Genomic DNA, 15,107 nt, shown 5'->3' with positions numbered 1-15,107 from the left:
AAAATTATTTTTGAACCATTTTTGAGTTATGTTTTTGACTCATGTATGGTGCCACATGATCACTTGTTTAATAGTTATAAAATATACATATATACATAATCATAATGTTCTATTCATAAATAGTGCCACTGTACAAGGTGTATCTGTTGTGCTCATTTTATACTTAGTACCATTTTACAATATTTGTAAAAATTACTTTATTATATTAGTTGTACACAAATGCAGAGATGAATGAGGCCAAACCATGTTTGTGTCACATGATTGCTGGCCATGCTCAAAATATAGTCTACATTGTTATGAAAAGAACATTTGAACAGAGTATACACACGGGTGGTAAACACGCAATCCAATTCCCACTGGGAATGAATACGCTAAAAATGGGTTGCGCGACTTCCGGTGCTGGTGTTGCGCATCAATATATACAAAATCGAGGTAGGTGGGTTTTTATTTTTGTAAATAATTACACATTTACGGGTGCTTTCGTAAAAAAGCAAAATGCTATTCGACACGGTAGGTGGGTTTTTATTTTTGTAAATAATTACACATTTACGGGTGCTTTCGTAAAAAAGCAAAATGCTATTCGACACAAAAATGAATAAGGATCATATGTGTGAAATACCAACTTATTAATTTAAGAATAAGCTCTGTTATCAAGAAAACTCTGCTGGCTCGAGCTGTCAAAAAAGCATGGAATCATGAAAAATGCAAGTTTTCTAACTCTTGTGCCTTCCTTCTGGAAATGTGACGATTCGAATGATCAAGCACGTGTAAAACAGACATGAATATTACATACATTTGAATGAAATGTTGCTTTTGCGGGAAAGATTGGCAAAAAAATAATCGGGAATGGGGTTGTGCCCCGGGAATGGAGTTGCGCGTATACATTATATACATTATGATATATACGAGCAACTCAATTCCCGGTGCGCAACCCCATTCCCGATGATTATTTTGTCAATTATGTCCCCGTAAGCAGGATTTGAAACAAATAATTTTGATATTCGTTACTTTATAACAGTAAATTTAACTGTTGAGTTATCATAAAAAGCATCAGATGTCCTCAGATTAGGCATTTGAGGTCAGAAACTTCCATTTTTGTTGATTTCATACTTTTTTCACGTTTCGTGTTGCCAGAGTTTTTGTGATAATAGAGCCGAATCATAAATTATAAACCAGATATTTTACCCATATGATGTATTATCATATCTGTGTCGAATAGCATTTTGCTTTTTTCGAGAAAATTTATTCTTGTCTCATACTAAGCAAAATCATAACTGCACATACCTCAATTTCATCTTTTTTTACGCGCAACACCAGCACCGGACGTTGCGCAACACATTTTAAGCGTATTCCCGGTGGGAATTGGATTGTGCGTTTACCACCCGTGATACAGCTTGAAATTTACAATCAAAATACATTTTCAGATGAAGCTATGCATGCAGCTGATGTACATCAGCTCTAACTAGTAACTTAACCTTTAAGGGGAAATGCCACAGTTGCCTATATGTATAAAGGACAAAAATTTTCTACGGGCAGAATTTCTTTAAACTTTGTGTACCGACTGTGAAACAAGTTTAAAACAGAAATATGTATCAAAAAAGCATAGATACCCTGGCTTGATCTTTAATTATCTGCCCTTGAAAGTAGATTTTTTCAGTATTTTCCGACTTTCAAGGGCAGATAATTCATGACCAAGGCTGGGTTCCTATGGTTTGTTTTATTTCATATTTCTGTTTTTGATTTGATTCTCTGTCAGTAAAAAAGTTTAGAGAAGAAATTCCTTCTGTAAGAAATTTTTTGCCCCATGTCAATATAGAGACTGTTGCAAATGACCTTAACTATGAACATAACAAAATGATACCACAAAGTCCTCGTCTTTCCCATGGACTTTATATACTGACTGCAAATGAAGTCTGAAACAGAAGTAAAATTTAAAATACACAGTTCTCTTGCTTTGATCTTGATTTATCTGCCCTTGAAAATTGGATTTTTTAGTATTTTCTGATTTTCAAGGGCAGATAACTCAAGATCAAGCCTGAGTACCTATGATTTTTAATACATATTTCCGTTTTAAACTTGATTCTCAGTCAGTACACACAGTTTAAAGAAATTATGCTTGTAGGAAAATTTGCATATTATCTAAATGTTTTACATGGCAAGTCTGCATTGTAATATGATGTAAAAAATTCAAATATTTGCTGCTGTGTGGAGATTTTGTTGTTTTCATTGATATGCAACATAAATTGCTATGCATTTAAACACCAAACAATGACTTCTCCATGAAATATAAAATCACTGTTTCATAAACAAAATAAGTTGCGGTTTCCATCTCCGCCCGCTTTAAACAGCATATTATGTATTTTCTATCCAGATGGTTACTATGTTAGTCATGAAAGCATAATTAAGATATTCCAAATAATAATCATACATATAAATTTATATGTTTTTCTCCATTCATTTAAGAAATAATTTATAGCAAACCCATGTTTTAACATGATGGGCAGTTATATGTTGGGAGTTATAATTTCATGAGGGCACAGGCCACAGCACTTGTGAAATTATTTAGAATTTAATACATATAACCATCTGGGTGTATAAATAGTGTTCAAACATGGGTTTGCTTTTAATTATTTAATTCAATATGTTTTTTATTGTAAAATTTAGATCAAATTGATAGAAATGTTTCTTTGCACATGACATGCATGGTGCCAAATGGTAGGTCGTCATGCTCCTTTGTTTATACAGGCATGACCGGAAATGGTAATACGTCTTGCAGAAGAGTTCAATTTGGGCAAAAATGATGAATGCGAGTAACCAACTCAGTATGTATATAAATTAATCAAGACAGTTGTGCAATGTCATTTTCATTTTAAGCATGCTATTAAGTAAAATATTTGATCAAATTTGAAAGCGCTATTTCTAGATGCATACATGGCGCTAAATATCATGACAACATGACATCAACATAATACATTGTGATGATTTAATCATTGCTTGTCATATTAGAATTTGTATTAATACATTCTACTTGTCTCTTAAATATCCATAAGACAAATAATTATCACAGGAGTCTGCCATAATATGCCCTTACTTAAGACTTTTCAAAAAATACTTACAATCACAATATATACATTCTATACATTATGAGCTTTCATGATTTTTTTATAAAAATATATCTGTGACTTCACCTATCTCGATCTCCCCTCACAAACACGCTAATTATTATTGCGGATTTTTCTTGCATTTTTTTTTTAGTTTTATGGCTTTGGTGTTTTTTTCAACTCTTTTTCACAACACAAGTGTGTATAAATCCCTACACCTAACAATGTGTTTGTTCGGTAAACTGTATCATATATTAAAAAAAAAACAAAAACACAGGGAACAAATAATAATTTGAAATTAACTAGAAAATGCTTTTGTAAAAAAGCGCATGTCTCCCCCAATACAAGTCCTATAGGCAAGAAGTCAATAGGGGTCAGGAGCGAAAGTCAAAGAGACACTGAATGTTGGCTGCAATAGGGATCATCTACTTGGCATGTCCAGTCATCCTGCTAAATTTCAACACTCGTGGCCTAGTGGTTCTCAAGTCACTGTTCAGGCTCCTTTGACCCTGACCTTTGATCAAGTGACCTTAAAATAAATAGGGGTCATGTACTCTGCATGTCCAATCATCCTGTTAAGTTTCAACATTGTAGGTCAAGTGGTTCTCAAGTTATTTCCAAAAAATGATTTTACATGAACAGGCCACTGTGACCGTGACCTTTAATAGACTGACCCCAAAATCAATAGGGGTCATCTACTCTGCATGTTCAATCATCCTATGAAGTTTCAACATTCTGGGTCAAGTGGTTCTCAAGTTATTGATCGGAACTGGTTATCAATGTTCAGGCCCCTGTGACCTTGACCTTTAACGGAGTGACCCCAAAAACAATAAGGGTCATTTACTCTGCATGAACAATCATCCTATGAAGTTTCAACATTCTGGGTTGAGAGGTTCTCAAGTTATTGATTGGAAATGGTTTTCCATGTTCAGGCCCCTGTGGCCTTGACCTTTCACAGAGTGACCCTAAAATCGTAAGGGTTCATCTACTCTGCATGACCAATCATCCTAAGAAGTTTCATCATTCTGGGTCAAATGGTTCTCAAGTTACTGACCGGAAATGGTTTTCAATGTGTGGGCCCCTGTGACCTTGACCTTTCACAGAGTGACCCCAAAATCGTTAGGGGTCATCTATTCTTTATGACCAATCATCCTATTAAGTTTCAACATTCTGGGTCAAGTGGTTCTCAAGTTACTGACCGGAAATGGTTTTCAATGTTCGGGCCCCTGTGACCTTGACCTTTAATGGAGTGACCCCAAAATCGATAGGGGTCATCTACTTTGCATGTACAATCATCCTATGAAGTTTCAACATTCTGGGTCAAGTGGTTCTCTAGTTATTGATCAGAAATGGTTTTCAATGTTCAGGCCCCTGTGACCTTGACCTTTGACAAAGTGATCCCATAATCAATAAGGGTCATCTTCTCTTTATGACCAATCATCCTATCAAGTTTCAACATTCTGGGTCAGGTGGTTCTCTAGTTATTGATTGGAAATGGTTTTCAATGTTCAGGCCCCTGTGACCTTGACCTTTGACGAAGTGACCCCAAAATCAATAGGGGTCATCTACTCTTCATGACCAATCATCCTATGAAGTTTCAACATTCTGGGTCAAGTGGTTCTCTAGTTATTGATCGGAAATGGTTTTCAATGTTCAGGCCCATGTGACCTTGACCTTTGACGGAGTGACCCCAAAATCAATAGAGGTCATCTACTCTTCATGACCAATCATCCTATGAAGTTTCAACATTCTGGATCAAGTGGTTCTCTAGTTATTGATCGGAAATGGTTTTCAATGTTCAGGCCCCTGTGACCTTGACCTTTGATGGAGTGACCCCAAAAACAATAGGGGTCGTCTACTCCAGCAGCCCTACAACCCTATGAAGTTTGAAGGTTCTAGGTCAAATGGTTCTCCAGTTATTGCTCAGAAATGAAGTGTGACGTACGGAAGGACGGACGGACAGACGGACGGACGGACAGGGCAAAAACAATATGTCTCCTGGGGGAGACATAATTCTATTGCTATATTCCGGGTACTTTAAGAAAAAGAACTAAAGTGTGGTTTTACATTGTTATTCAGCTTTGAAAAAAATGCAAATGAGTTGCTTGTAATGGGTGGTTTTCAAAATAATGAAGCAAAAGTGTGACATACGGGCCGAAAATTCAAACCTATTTCTTATAGTGTTCACCTATTTAATATGATAGTAAATACTTTTGTAAATATCATGTACAAAATATAACATCATTGTGACAATACACTTGATGGTCTTACCTTGCCAATCATATTTCATCTAGGTATTCCTTTCTGTTCATCTATTTATTTTCATCAAACATCAAAAATTACTGGTGTTCTGCTATATAACATAGTGCTTTGCTCTAATCCATTTAAAGTAAATTACCATCAAATTGTTTAAAATTTGCATTGATTGGAGTGGTCACTAACAGATAAATCCATTTGTTTCTGTCACGCATATATTTAATTCTATTCCTAATAAAACTACACTCATTAATATTCCCCCTGTGGATTAGTCAGAAATACCTGACTGCATTGCAAAGGTACAGCATAATCAATTAGATAATTAAATGTCCAATTAATAGCGACATATCAACTGAAAAGCAACATGCCACTGGCCAAAATATTAGTACTATACTTATCAGTATTAGGTATCAACATTATTATGTACTCACATCCTCATCACCTATTATTGTATTTTGAGAAACTATCTAACTGAAGGAAAAAGAAACTATGGCTCATTGGCTTACAATATAATTCCTTAACACCAGGCTACTCAAAAAGATTTTTTCTATTGTATTCATCTATCAGCATGTTTAACATTAAGAAAGACCTTATTTCCTCAATTTAGTGCCCTCTGACCTACAGAACTACTTTTTATACTTTTAGGTAGGAGCGTATGAAAATCATATAATCTATTACAACAGTGCTTGTACAGTCATAAAAAAAGTTGAAGAATAATACTTAATCCTGTAAAAATGTAACAAGAATAGTTCTTAACAAGGACTGCTTTGCAAATATGTGTGTGACATTTAATTTATATTATCAGTTGTTTTCATATAAAATAGTTTTCACAATATTCATTCTTACCACTCCAACTTCGATGTGGGTTCGAGCCTCACTCTGGGCGTTGAATTCTTCATGTGCGGAAGCCATCCAGCTGGCTTACGGAAGGTTGGTGGTTCTACCCAGGTGCCCGCTCATGATGAAATCATGCACAGATGTGCACCTGGGGTCTTCCTCCACCATAAAAGCTGGAAAGTCGCCATATGACCTATAATTGTGTTGGTGCGACGTTAAACCCAACAAAATAAATACCACTCCAACTCCTTATCAAAAGTGAATGCAAAATATCATGAATGCCATCATTCTCAAAAATTCTTTTTATGCAGTTTATGAAATATGACATACATCACAGAATGTATTATGCACTGGCATCTGCTTACTCAGACAACACATGTATGTTAAAAATCATTATTTATGGATCTTTTCATCATAACTTTATGGTTCACAAATGCACATTCACCATTTTGTGTATTTAAATGACAGGGAGATGAAGACTCTAAAATGTTCACCTGACCTTGACCTTTTGACCTTGTGTCTGACCAAGTTTGGTAAATATTAATCAAGCAGTTAAAGAGATGAAGTATTCAAAGATTTTTTTTTATCTTTTTTCTATGGCAGTCCCTTTGTGCAATTAAGCAACACCAACTTGATAAACTGGAGAAAGACCCATGCATTTAGTATGCTTCTGACCAAGATTCACATTAACAAGAAGAACTCATCGAATGTTTATCAATTTTTAGTCCCTAAGTGCAGTCAGGAAGAATATTTTGGAAAAAGACTGAGACAGTTCCAAGCAATGGTGCTTTTGATTTTGTTCCATAAAGATCTAACACCTAGTGGTTTAGGAAAAGAAATCGTTCAATTATATAAGGTCCAAGTGCCTCCATCTGAATCAGATTTTGAGGGGACCTTCAAATGATAATACGGATCAAGTTTGATGAAGATCCATCAAGCAGTTCATGAGAAGAAGTCATTTTAAGGTTAATCTTTTTTCAAATCCAGAATCCCCTTAAATGGGCCAAGTGCCCCAATCTGATTAAACTTATGACAGGGCCTAACTATGATGTCACAGACCAAGTTTGATGAAGATACATCAGGCAATTCAATAGATGAAATCCTTTGAAGGTTTTTCTACTCTTACCTGTAGTGCCAAGTGTGCCCTTTTGAATAAATTTAAGAGAGGACCTCACACAGATGTTACAGACCAAGTCTGATGAAGTTCTATCAAGCAGTTCATCTGAAGAAGTCCTTTTAAAGCTATTTCTATTTTACTACGAGTGGCCTCCAGACAGGTGCCAAGTGTACCCCTTTTGAAAAACTTTAGAAGAGGACCTTATTTTTATGCTAAAGACCAAGTCTGATGAAGATTCATCAAGTGGATCATCAGAAGGAATCAATTAAAGGTATTTCTATTTTTAGCTCACCTGAGCATGGTGCTCATGCAAGGTGAGCTTTTGTGATCGCCCTGTGTCTGTCGTCAACAATTTGACTGTTAACACTCTAGAGGTCACAATTTTGGCCCCATCTTAATGAAACTTGCTCAATATGTTATCCTCATTAAAATGTTTATTTTCCTGTACAATATCTGGAAGCATCCCATCATTGTTTACTTGGCAACTGTAAGAACAGTATGATTTATATAATTTGGAAAATATTTTCAAGAATTTATTATGACATAGATGTACAAACACAGCTGAAGAGAGTTATCTTTATTTAATTTCAAAACTTGATAGTTCATTGTCTTTCACAGCTGTTCTGAAATATCTTATATTTCAATGCATAATGCATTAATTTTACAATCTCAAAACATGCAACATATTTGCCTTTAGAAACACATTTCTCAAGAAGTGTAATGTAAATCATTAGATTTTGTCATCATCAGCACAAAGATTTGATTAAGATACTATAGTGTTGTCTTCAAATGGCTAAGCTGCATCCTCATTGTCATTTTAGAATTGTAACATATTTGCCTATCATATATATGTAAGAAATGTATAAGAGGTGAGTTTGGGAAGTAAACATTTTTAAACTTTGTTTTTTTGTTGGGTTTAATGACGCATCATCACAATTTTATAGGTCATATGGTGACTTTCCAGCTTTGATGGTGGAGGAAGACCCCAGGTGCCCTTCCGTGCATTATTTCATCATGAGCGGACACCTGGGTAGAGCTATTGACATTCTGTAAGCCAGTTGGATGGCTTCCTCACATGAAGAATTCAACACCCCGAGTGAGGCTCGAACCCGCATCGATGAGGGGCAAATGATTTGAAGTCAGAGACCTTAACCGTTCGGCCACAGAGGCCCCCTCTAAACTTTGTAGCTGACATGCATATATTTTTAGCATGGCTGTCAAGCATTAACAAACTTAGCCATCAGAAGTCAATTTTTCATAAATATATACATAGAGGAAAAAACAGATTGAAGGAAATGCTTTTTTGGTATTTAATAATTTAACAATGTAAAGTTACAACTTAAAAATTCCAAACAGTTTCACCAATAACATGGATCTTTATGAAGTTTGCAAGTTTCCTCCAAATGTTTTCAAACTTCATATATGTATCTGGCATCATTGATGGCTTAAGCAACAAGGCTTTATTTCTTGTCAAAATTATGCCTCTTTTCAAGTAAGAAATTTTGGTTAAATTTTGCATATAAACAGGTTCCTCAAATCTTTTCAAACTTCACACATGTCTCCTGCATCATGACCTCAAAGTTTGGCAATAAAGCATGTTTCTCAGGAACTACTGGACAAAATCTTTTCATAATTTCAACACATCTTTTGTGCCATGAGATGATGTTATATGTTAGAGCAAGTTTCAAAGCTCTGGCTTAAACCGACAAAATTATGTCCCTTTTTCAACTTACAAAGTTTTGCTTAAGCTTTTGTATGTAAGCTAGTATTAGGTAGAAGGGCTTAAAATAGTTGAGTGTGTTGTCATTAGAGAGCTCTTGTCAGAATCAAACAATTTAGCAAAAGTTCTGATTCTTATAGTTCAGACAGTTTTCAGCCAGTCTGAATATGTACCGAATTGTGCAAATTTATAATTATATAGTCAGAAATATTCCTGAATATTGATGAACTGATGTAAAGCTTTTCTGATTAACACAGAAATGTGGCTGGATACTCATTAAGTACTGTTTGACAATTTCAGCAAATACAGCTGAATATTTCTTAAACTTTTACTAAATCATGCCAATTTTAGCAAATATTCAGCATTGACCAAAGCAGTTTTTCAGACAAATCTAGAAGTAACAGAACAATTTGTAAGAAAGTTTCATGAATAGTATTACAGAATATAGCTTACTTCAACTGAGAAAGGTGCTTCCATGGTGAGGTAATTACTTTTGTGACTCTTATTAAGTTACACAAGATATTTCAACACCAGCAGGTAATTTCATGTAATTGTATTTCCTGGAAAACCCGACATCTAGAATTTCAAAGCAAGGAAGATCTTCTCCTCTGTAGTTTATTTCATGCATAAATACTGATAGAAAATGATATAACAATATATATATTAACACTTAGCCTGCTGGCGGCAAATGCTTTAGCCTTTGCGACCAGTGCAGATGCAGTCTGATCATGGTCTGCACTGTTCGCCATTCAGTTATCTTTTTTTGGTAAGCACCCCATTTAACAGTTAATGGTATTGTCCAGATTGAAAGATGGACAAGTCCATTATTGAAATTTAGCAGGGTAAGGATTAAAGTAAATAGCTCATACCTGTCAGGGAAGACTATTTTCTCAGTAATACTTTCATCTTTACAGCTTATCAGAAAAACCTAAAAAGTCTGTTTTTTAAATAAATTCATTTAGTGAAGAGACAAAAAACCAAAACTCTCGGTATATTTGAAGGTTAGACAAAATATATGTGCTGAATACAGCAATAAACAGCATAATCTGTCTGAAAAGTAGCTTGGTACCTTTTAGTCTAGGTACCTGTATGAAAATAATCTAATTAATGTTAGGACATAATCTATGTTGTAAGGAATGCTAGGCTTTCTGTTGAGACAGTGTTACTTCCCCTTCTCTATATAGTAGACACTGCCACAATATATAAATTGAGCTGAATTTTATCAAAGTTATACCTTAAAGTAGTTATTAAAAACTTTATAGTTTGCATGTAATAAGAGTAAACAAAACACACCAAGAAACACAAAAAGATCAAGCCTCCATGGCCTTGTGGTAAAGTCACTGACTTTGGAATCACTTGACCTTCATGGATGTTGGCTCAAAACCTTGCTTGAGGTATAGAGTTCTTCAAGTGAGGAAGCCATTCAGTTGGTCAGCAGTTCTACCCAAGAAGAGGCTGAACCTGGAGAAGTTGCCGTATGACCTTAATTGTGTCAATGTGTTTCTAACTCAAAGAAAATGAACGAAACAAAATAAACTGAGCAAAATATTGAAAATAATTTACTTCATTTCCAGGCATTGTGAAGCACACAAATAAATTTAATACTGGAAACATAAACTGGCAATTTCCTGAAGGTTAGACCATAAATCACCTGGCTTTGGAAAGCCTTCATACAGTTTTACCATAGTCATGTGATTTGCTTGGTGGCAGGGAAGATTAGTTGAAGATCATGCATTGGCAGAAGTTTGAAATTCTGCACTAGAATTAGCATTCTAGAAACATTTAATCATTGTACATTGAAAGCAGGTAACAGACCCAGACAGTCTTACCATTTTCTTCAAAATTTCAAATTTTACACCTTCTTAAATACTTCTATTGTTAAACGCTACATATTAAATAGTTTTTAATATTTGAAATACAATCTTACCTCTGTTAACAACAACCTACAGAGGTAGACATTGTCTTTCCTATTATACAAAATTCTAACTAATTAACCTCTACAGGATGCCACATAATACTTAGGTAAGAACTCTGAATACACCTCATTTCTCAGCTAAACAATTATAACAAAACAAATAGATATGTAACAATATTCAGAAATTCTTGCTGACTGTATTGGAAGGGTGTGTTTATCACAATAAATATGGTATTGGTTGCAAACTATATTTGTTAAGACAAATCTGAGATGACAACTGAAATATCCAACTCTAGACATATGACAAATGGGTCAGATTTTTTTCCAAGACCAATTATCTTGTCATGCAACATAACCAGCATTCAAGATTACATGAAACACATTATATATAAGTAGGCTTGTTTGTTTTGTGTTTAACGCCCCTTTTCAACAGTATTTTAGTTATATAACGGCGGGCAGTTAACCTAACCAGTGTTCCTGGATTCTGTACCAGTACAAACCTGTTCTCTGCAAGAAACAACCAACTTCCCCACATGAATCATAGGTGGAGGACGAATCATTTCAGACACAATATCTTTTATCAAATCGTTATTGAGAACATTCTTCTCGCCAAAGGCAAGAACTCACGACCCAGCGATCCGTAGATATGCGCTCTCCCTATTAAGTTAAGTGGGCGAGCTATATAGAAGTAGGTGTTACTGTTTCCAAATGTTGCTGAAAAAAACTGTTTGCTTCTTCTCCAAAATGATCCAATTATTCTTAGTAAATCATCTCTGAAAGAAAAGCTATGACTGAACCCTAATGACTAAATCAATGGTCATTAGCAAGCAACAGAACATAACAGGGCTTTAATTCCCAAAGGGTAACAAACTTCATTGCTTACTGAATACATTCTATATTATAATGTAGTTCTGCTCAACAACAAATTCTAAAACCCATATGCTGCTCATGTCCAGTTTGATAACTCCATTTCCCGACAAGAAATTTGTAGTTGTCGCTGTGTGATGGAGATATGATATTTCAGTAGCTGTTTACAACATTCTCTTGGATTTAGTCTTACCATGCGAGAAAAGACAGTTTAAAACTAGAAGATGTTTTTGTAGAAAAGCATATGTCTCCCCCAAATCATAGTAGCAAAAGGCAATAAGTCAATCGTGGACAGGAGAGAAAATCAAAGTGATACTGATGGTTGGCTTAGTGACGACTGAAATGCAATAGGGATCACCTACTTAGCATGTCCAATCATCCTATGAAGTTTCAAAGTTCTAGGTCAAGTGGTTTTCAAGTTATTGATCAGAAACAGTTTTCCATTTTCAGGCACCTATGACCTTGACCTATGATGGAGTGAACCCTAATATAATAGGGGTCATCTACTTTGTAAGTCCTATCACCTTATGAAGTTTGAAGGTTCTGGGTTATATGGTTGTCAAGTTACTGATCGAAAATGATTTTTCATGTTCAGGCCCCTGTGACCTTGAAATTTAATCAAATGACCCAAAAATCTTAAGGGGTCATCTACTTTGCATGTCTAATCATCCTATGAAGTTTCAACATTCTGGATCAAGTGGTTCTCAAGTTATTGATCGGAAACGGTTTTCCATGTTCAGGGCCTTGTGACCTTTGATCACCTATAAAGTTTCAACTTTCTTGGTCAAGTGGTTCTTGTGCTATTGATCGGAAACGGTTTTCCATGTTCAGGCCCCTGTGACCTTGACCTTTGATTGAGTAACCCCTTAATCAATAGGGTTCATCTACTTTGTAAGTCCTATCACCTTATGAAGTTTGAAGGTTCTGGGTTATATGGTTGTCAAGTTACGGATCGAAAATGATTTTTCATGTTCAGGCCCCTGTGACCTTGACCTTTAATCAAATGACCCAAAAATCTTAAGGGGTCATCTACTTTGCATGTCTAATCATCCTATGAAGTTTCAATATTCTGGGTCAAGTGGTTCTCAAGTTATTGATCGGAAACGGTTTTCCATGTTCAGGGCCTTGTGACCTTTGACCACCTATAAAGTTTCAACTTTCTTGGTCAAGTGGTTCTTGTGCTATTGATCGGAAACGGTTTTCCATGTTCAGGCCCCTGTGGCCTTGACCTTTGATTGAGTAACCCCTTAATCAATAGGGTTGATCTACTCTGCATGTTCAATCACCCTATAAAGTTTCAATGTTCTGGGTCAATAGGTTCTCAAGTTACAAATTGGAAACTGTTTTTCCATGCTCATGTCCCTGTGACCTTGAAATTTGTTCGAGTGACTCCAAAATCAATAGGGGTCATCTACTTTGCATGTCCAGTCATCTTATGAAGTTTCAACATTCTGGGTCAAGTTGTTCTCAAGTTACTGATCGGAAACAGTTTTCCATGTTCAGGCCCTTGTGACCTTGACCTTTGATCACCTATAAAGTTTCAACTTTCTTGGTCAAATGGTTCTTGAGTTATTGGTCAGAAATGGTTTTCCATGTTCGGGCCCCTGTGACCTTGACCTTTGATCGAGTGTTCAATCACCCTATAAAGTTTCAATGTTCTGGGTCAATAGGTTCTCAAGTTATTAATCGGAAACGGTTTTTCCATGTTCAGGTACCTGTGACCTTGAACTTTGATCGAGTGACCCCCAAAATCAATAGGGGTCATCTAATTTGCATGTTCAGTCATCTTATGAAGTTTCACCATTCTGGATCAAGTAATTCTCAAGTTATTGACCAGAAACAGTTTTCATGTTCAGGCCCCTGTGACCTTGACCTTTAATGTAATGACCTCAAACATCTATTTTAAGTTTCAAGGTTCTAGGTCAAATGGTTCACCAGTTATTGATCAGAAATGAAGTTTGACTGATTCTGGCCTCTGTTACCTTGACCTTTGATGGAGTGACCCCGAAATCAATAAAAGTCATTTACTCGGCATGTCTAATAATCCTACAAAGTTGCTACATTCTGTGTCAAGTGATTCTCAAGTTATTGAATGGAAGTGGCTTTCCATGTTCAGGCCCTTGTGACCTTGACCTTTGAGGAATGGATGGACTGACTGACGGACAGGACAAAAACAGTTTTTCTCCCCCCATCATGGGGGGAAACATAATAATACTATAAAGCATTTTATGACTGTGGGTAAGATTACAGGTCTTTACGATAACAACTAGGGTATTAGACTGAATTGGTCTCTCCTGAATTAAGGAACTAATTCACAATATGCTTACAGACAAAAAATCATAGTACTTGAACAATTAATTTCTGGGTATTTCAAATATAAAGTATTTCAAAAGAGTGACAGTGACATCTTAAAACTTCAAAATTGCTGCCCCCGTGATCAGCCATTTTCTAAACCTTCAGTTACTAGTTCTATTTTAAAAATTCTTACAGACTGTTATAAACAACAACAAGAAGGGTTTCAGTTAAACTCTACATGTAATTAGGTTTTCATTTCTTTTATGTGCAACCTTTTTTTTGTGAGTCTGCAAATAGAAGTTAAACTAAACAAACTTACCAGCCATAAATCCACACTAATATCTCTATATAATCTACATGGGCTGCTTGGGACATCCCGGATGTTGTCCTTTCTCAAACTGTCTGAGAATGTTACAGAAACACTACCAACAGAACTAGTTTGCCTCTTTATACCATTGGATAGTGTTACATCTTTTGTCCTCTTAGACCGTCCAGCTTTGTAGTTGGAATCTTCAATTTCGTGATCATTTTGTTCCTTTTCGGAACTACCTGCTTCAGTCATATACCGTGTCTCTAACAAACCATCTCCTGCACTTCCTAAACTAGCCTGTGTCTCTCTCACATCCATTTCAAATGTAGTACTTCCCTCATAGACAGGAACAACCCTATTGTTTAAGGATATTTGACTTGCTCATCAAAAATCTGAAAATTTAAGTTAGACCATGAATATAATAGGATATGACTTTATCTAAGCTACCATAAACAATACTACAAGTCTACATAAAAAAACTCAGAACATTTTTGAATGTTAACATACAATAACCAGGATATGTTGCCCTTAACAGTCAGTAGCTATAGCCAAACGAGAGATGGTGGTAAAAATGGTCAAGCATCATTTCAGCTAAATACAGTAAACCTGCTTTAGCATTCGCCTCTAATAAGCAGCCAACCTGTCTTAAGCAGCCAGTGTCTCATTTCCCAAACAGCCATTCATTCTAT

The 15,107-nt window shown here is 35.7% G+C and overlaps 1 protein-coding gene across 1 annotated transcript in view; it reads right to left on the bottom strand.

The window, feature by feature from the left end:
* Nucleotides 1-14,842, bottom strand: part of LOC123564419 (transient receptor potential cation channel subfamily A member 1-like) — a 93,812-nt gene extending 78,970 nt beyond the window's left edge. The window contains exon 1 of the mRNA XM_053526829.1: nucleotides 14,428-14,842. Within this exon, the coding sequence (XP_053382804.1) occupies nucleotides 14,428-14,736 (309 nt within the window). The 5' untranslated portion in view covers nucleotides 14,737-14,842. The remainder of the gene's footprint in view (nucleotides 1-14,427) is intronic.
* Nucleotides 14,843-15,107: the final 265 nt, after the last annotated feature.

The sequence above is a fragment of the Mercenaria mercenaria genome, chromosome 2, assembly GCF_021730395.1.
Source record: "Mercenaria mercenaria strain notata chromosome 2, MADL_Memer_1, whole genome shotgun sequence".
In the NCBI taxonomy this organism is placed as follows: domain Eukaryota; kingdom Metazoa; phylum Mollusca; class Bivalvia; order Venerida; family Veneridae; genus Mercenaria; species Mercenaria mercenaria.
Note: the sequence above shows the minus strand (reverse complement) of the source record. Positions and strands in the feature narration are given on the sequence as shown.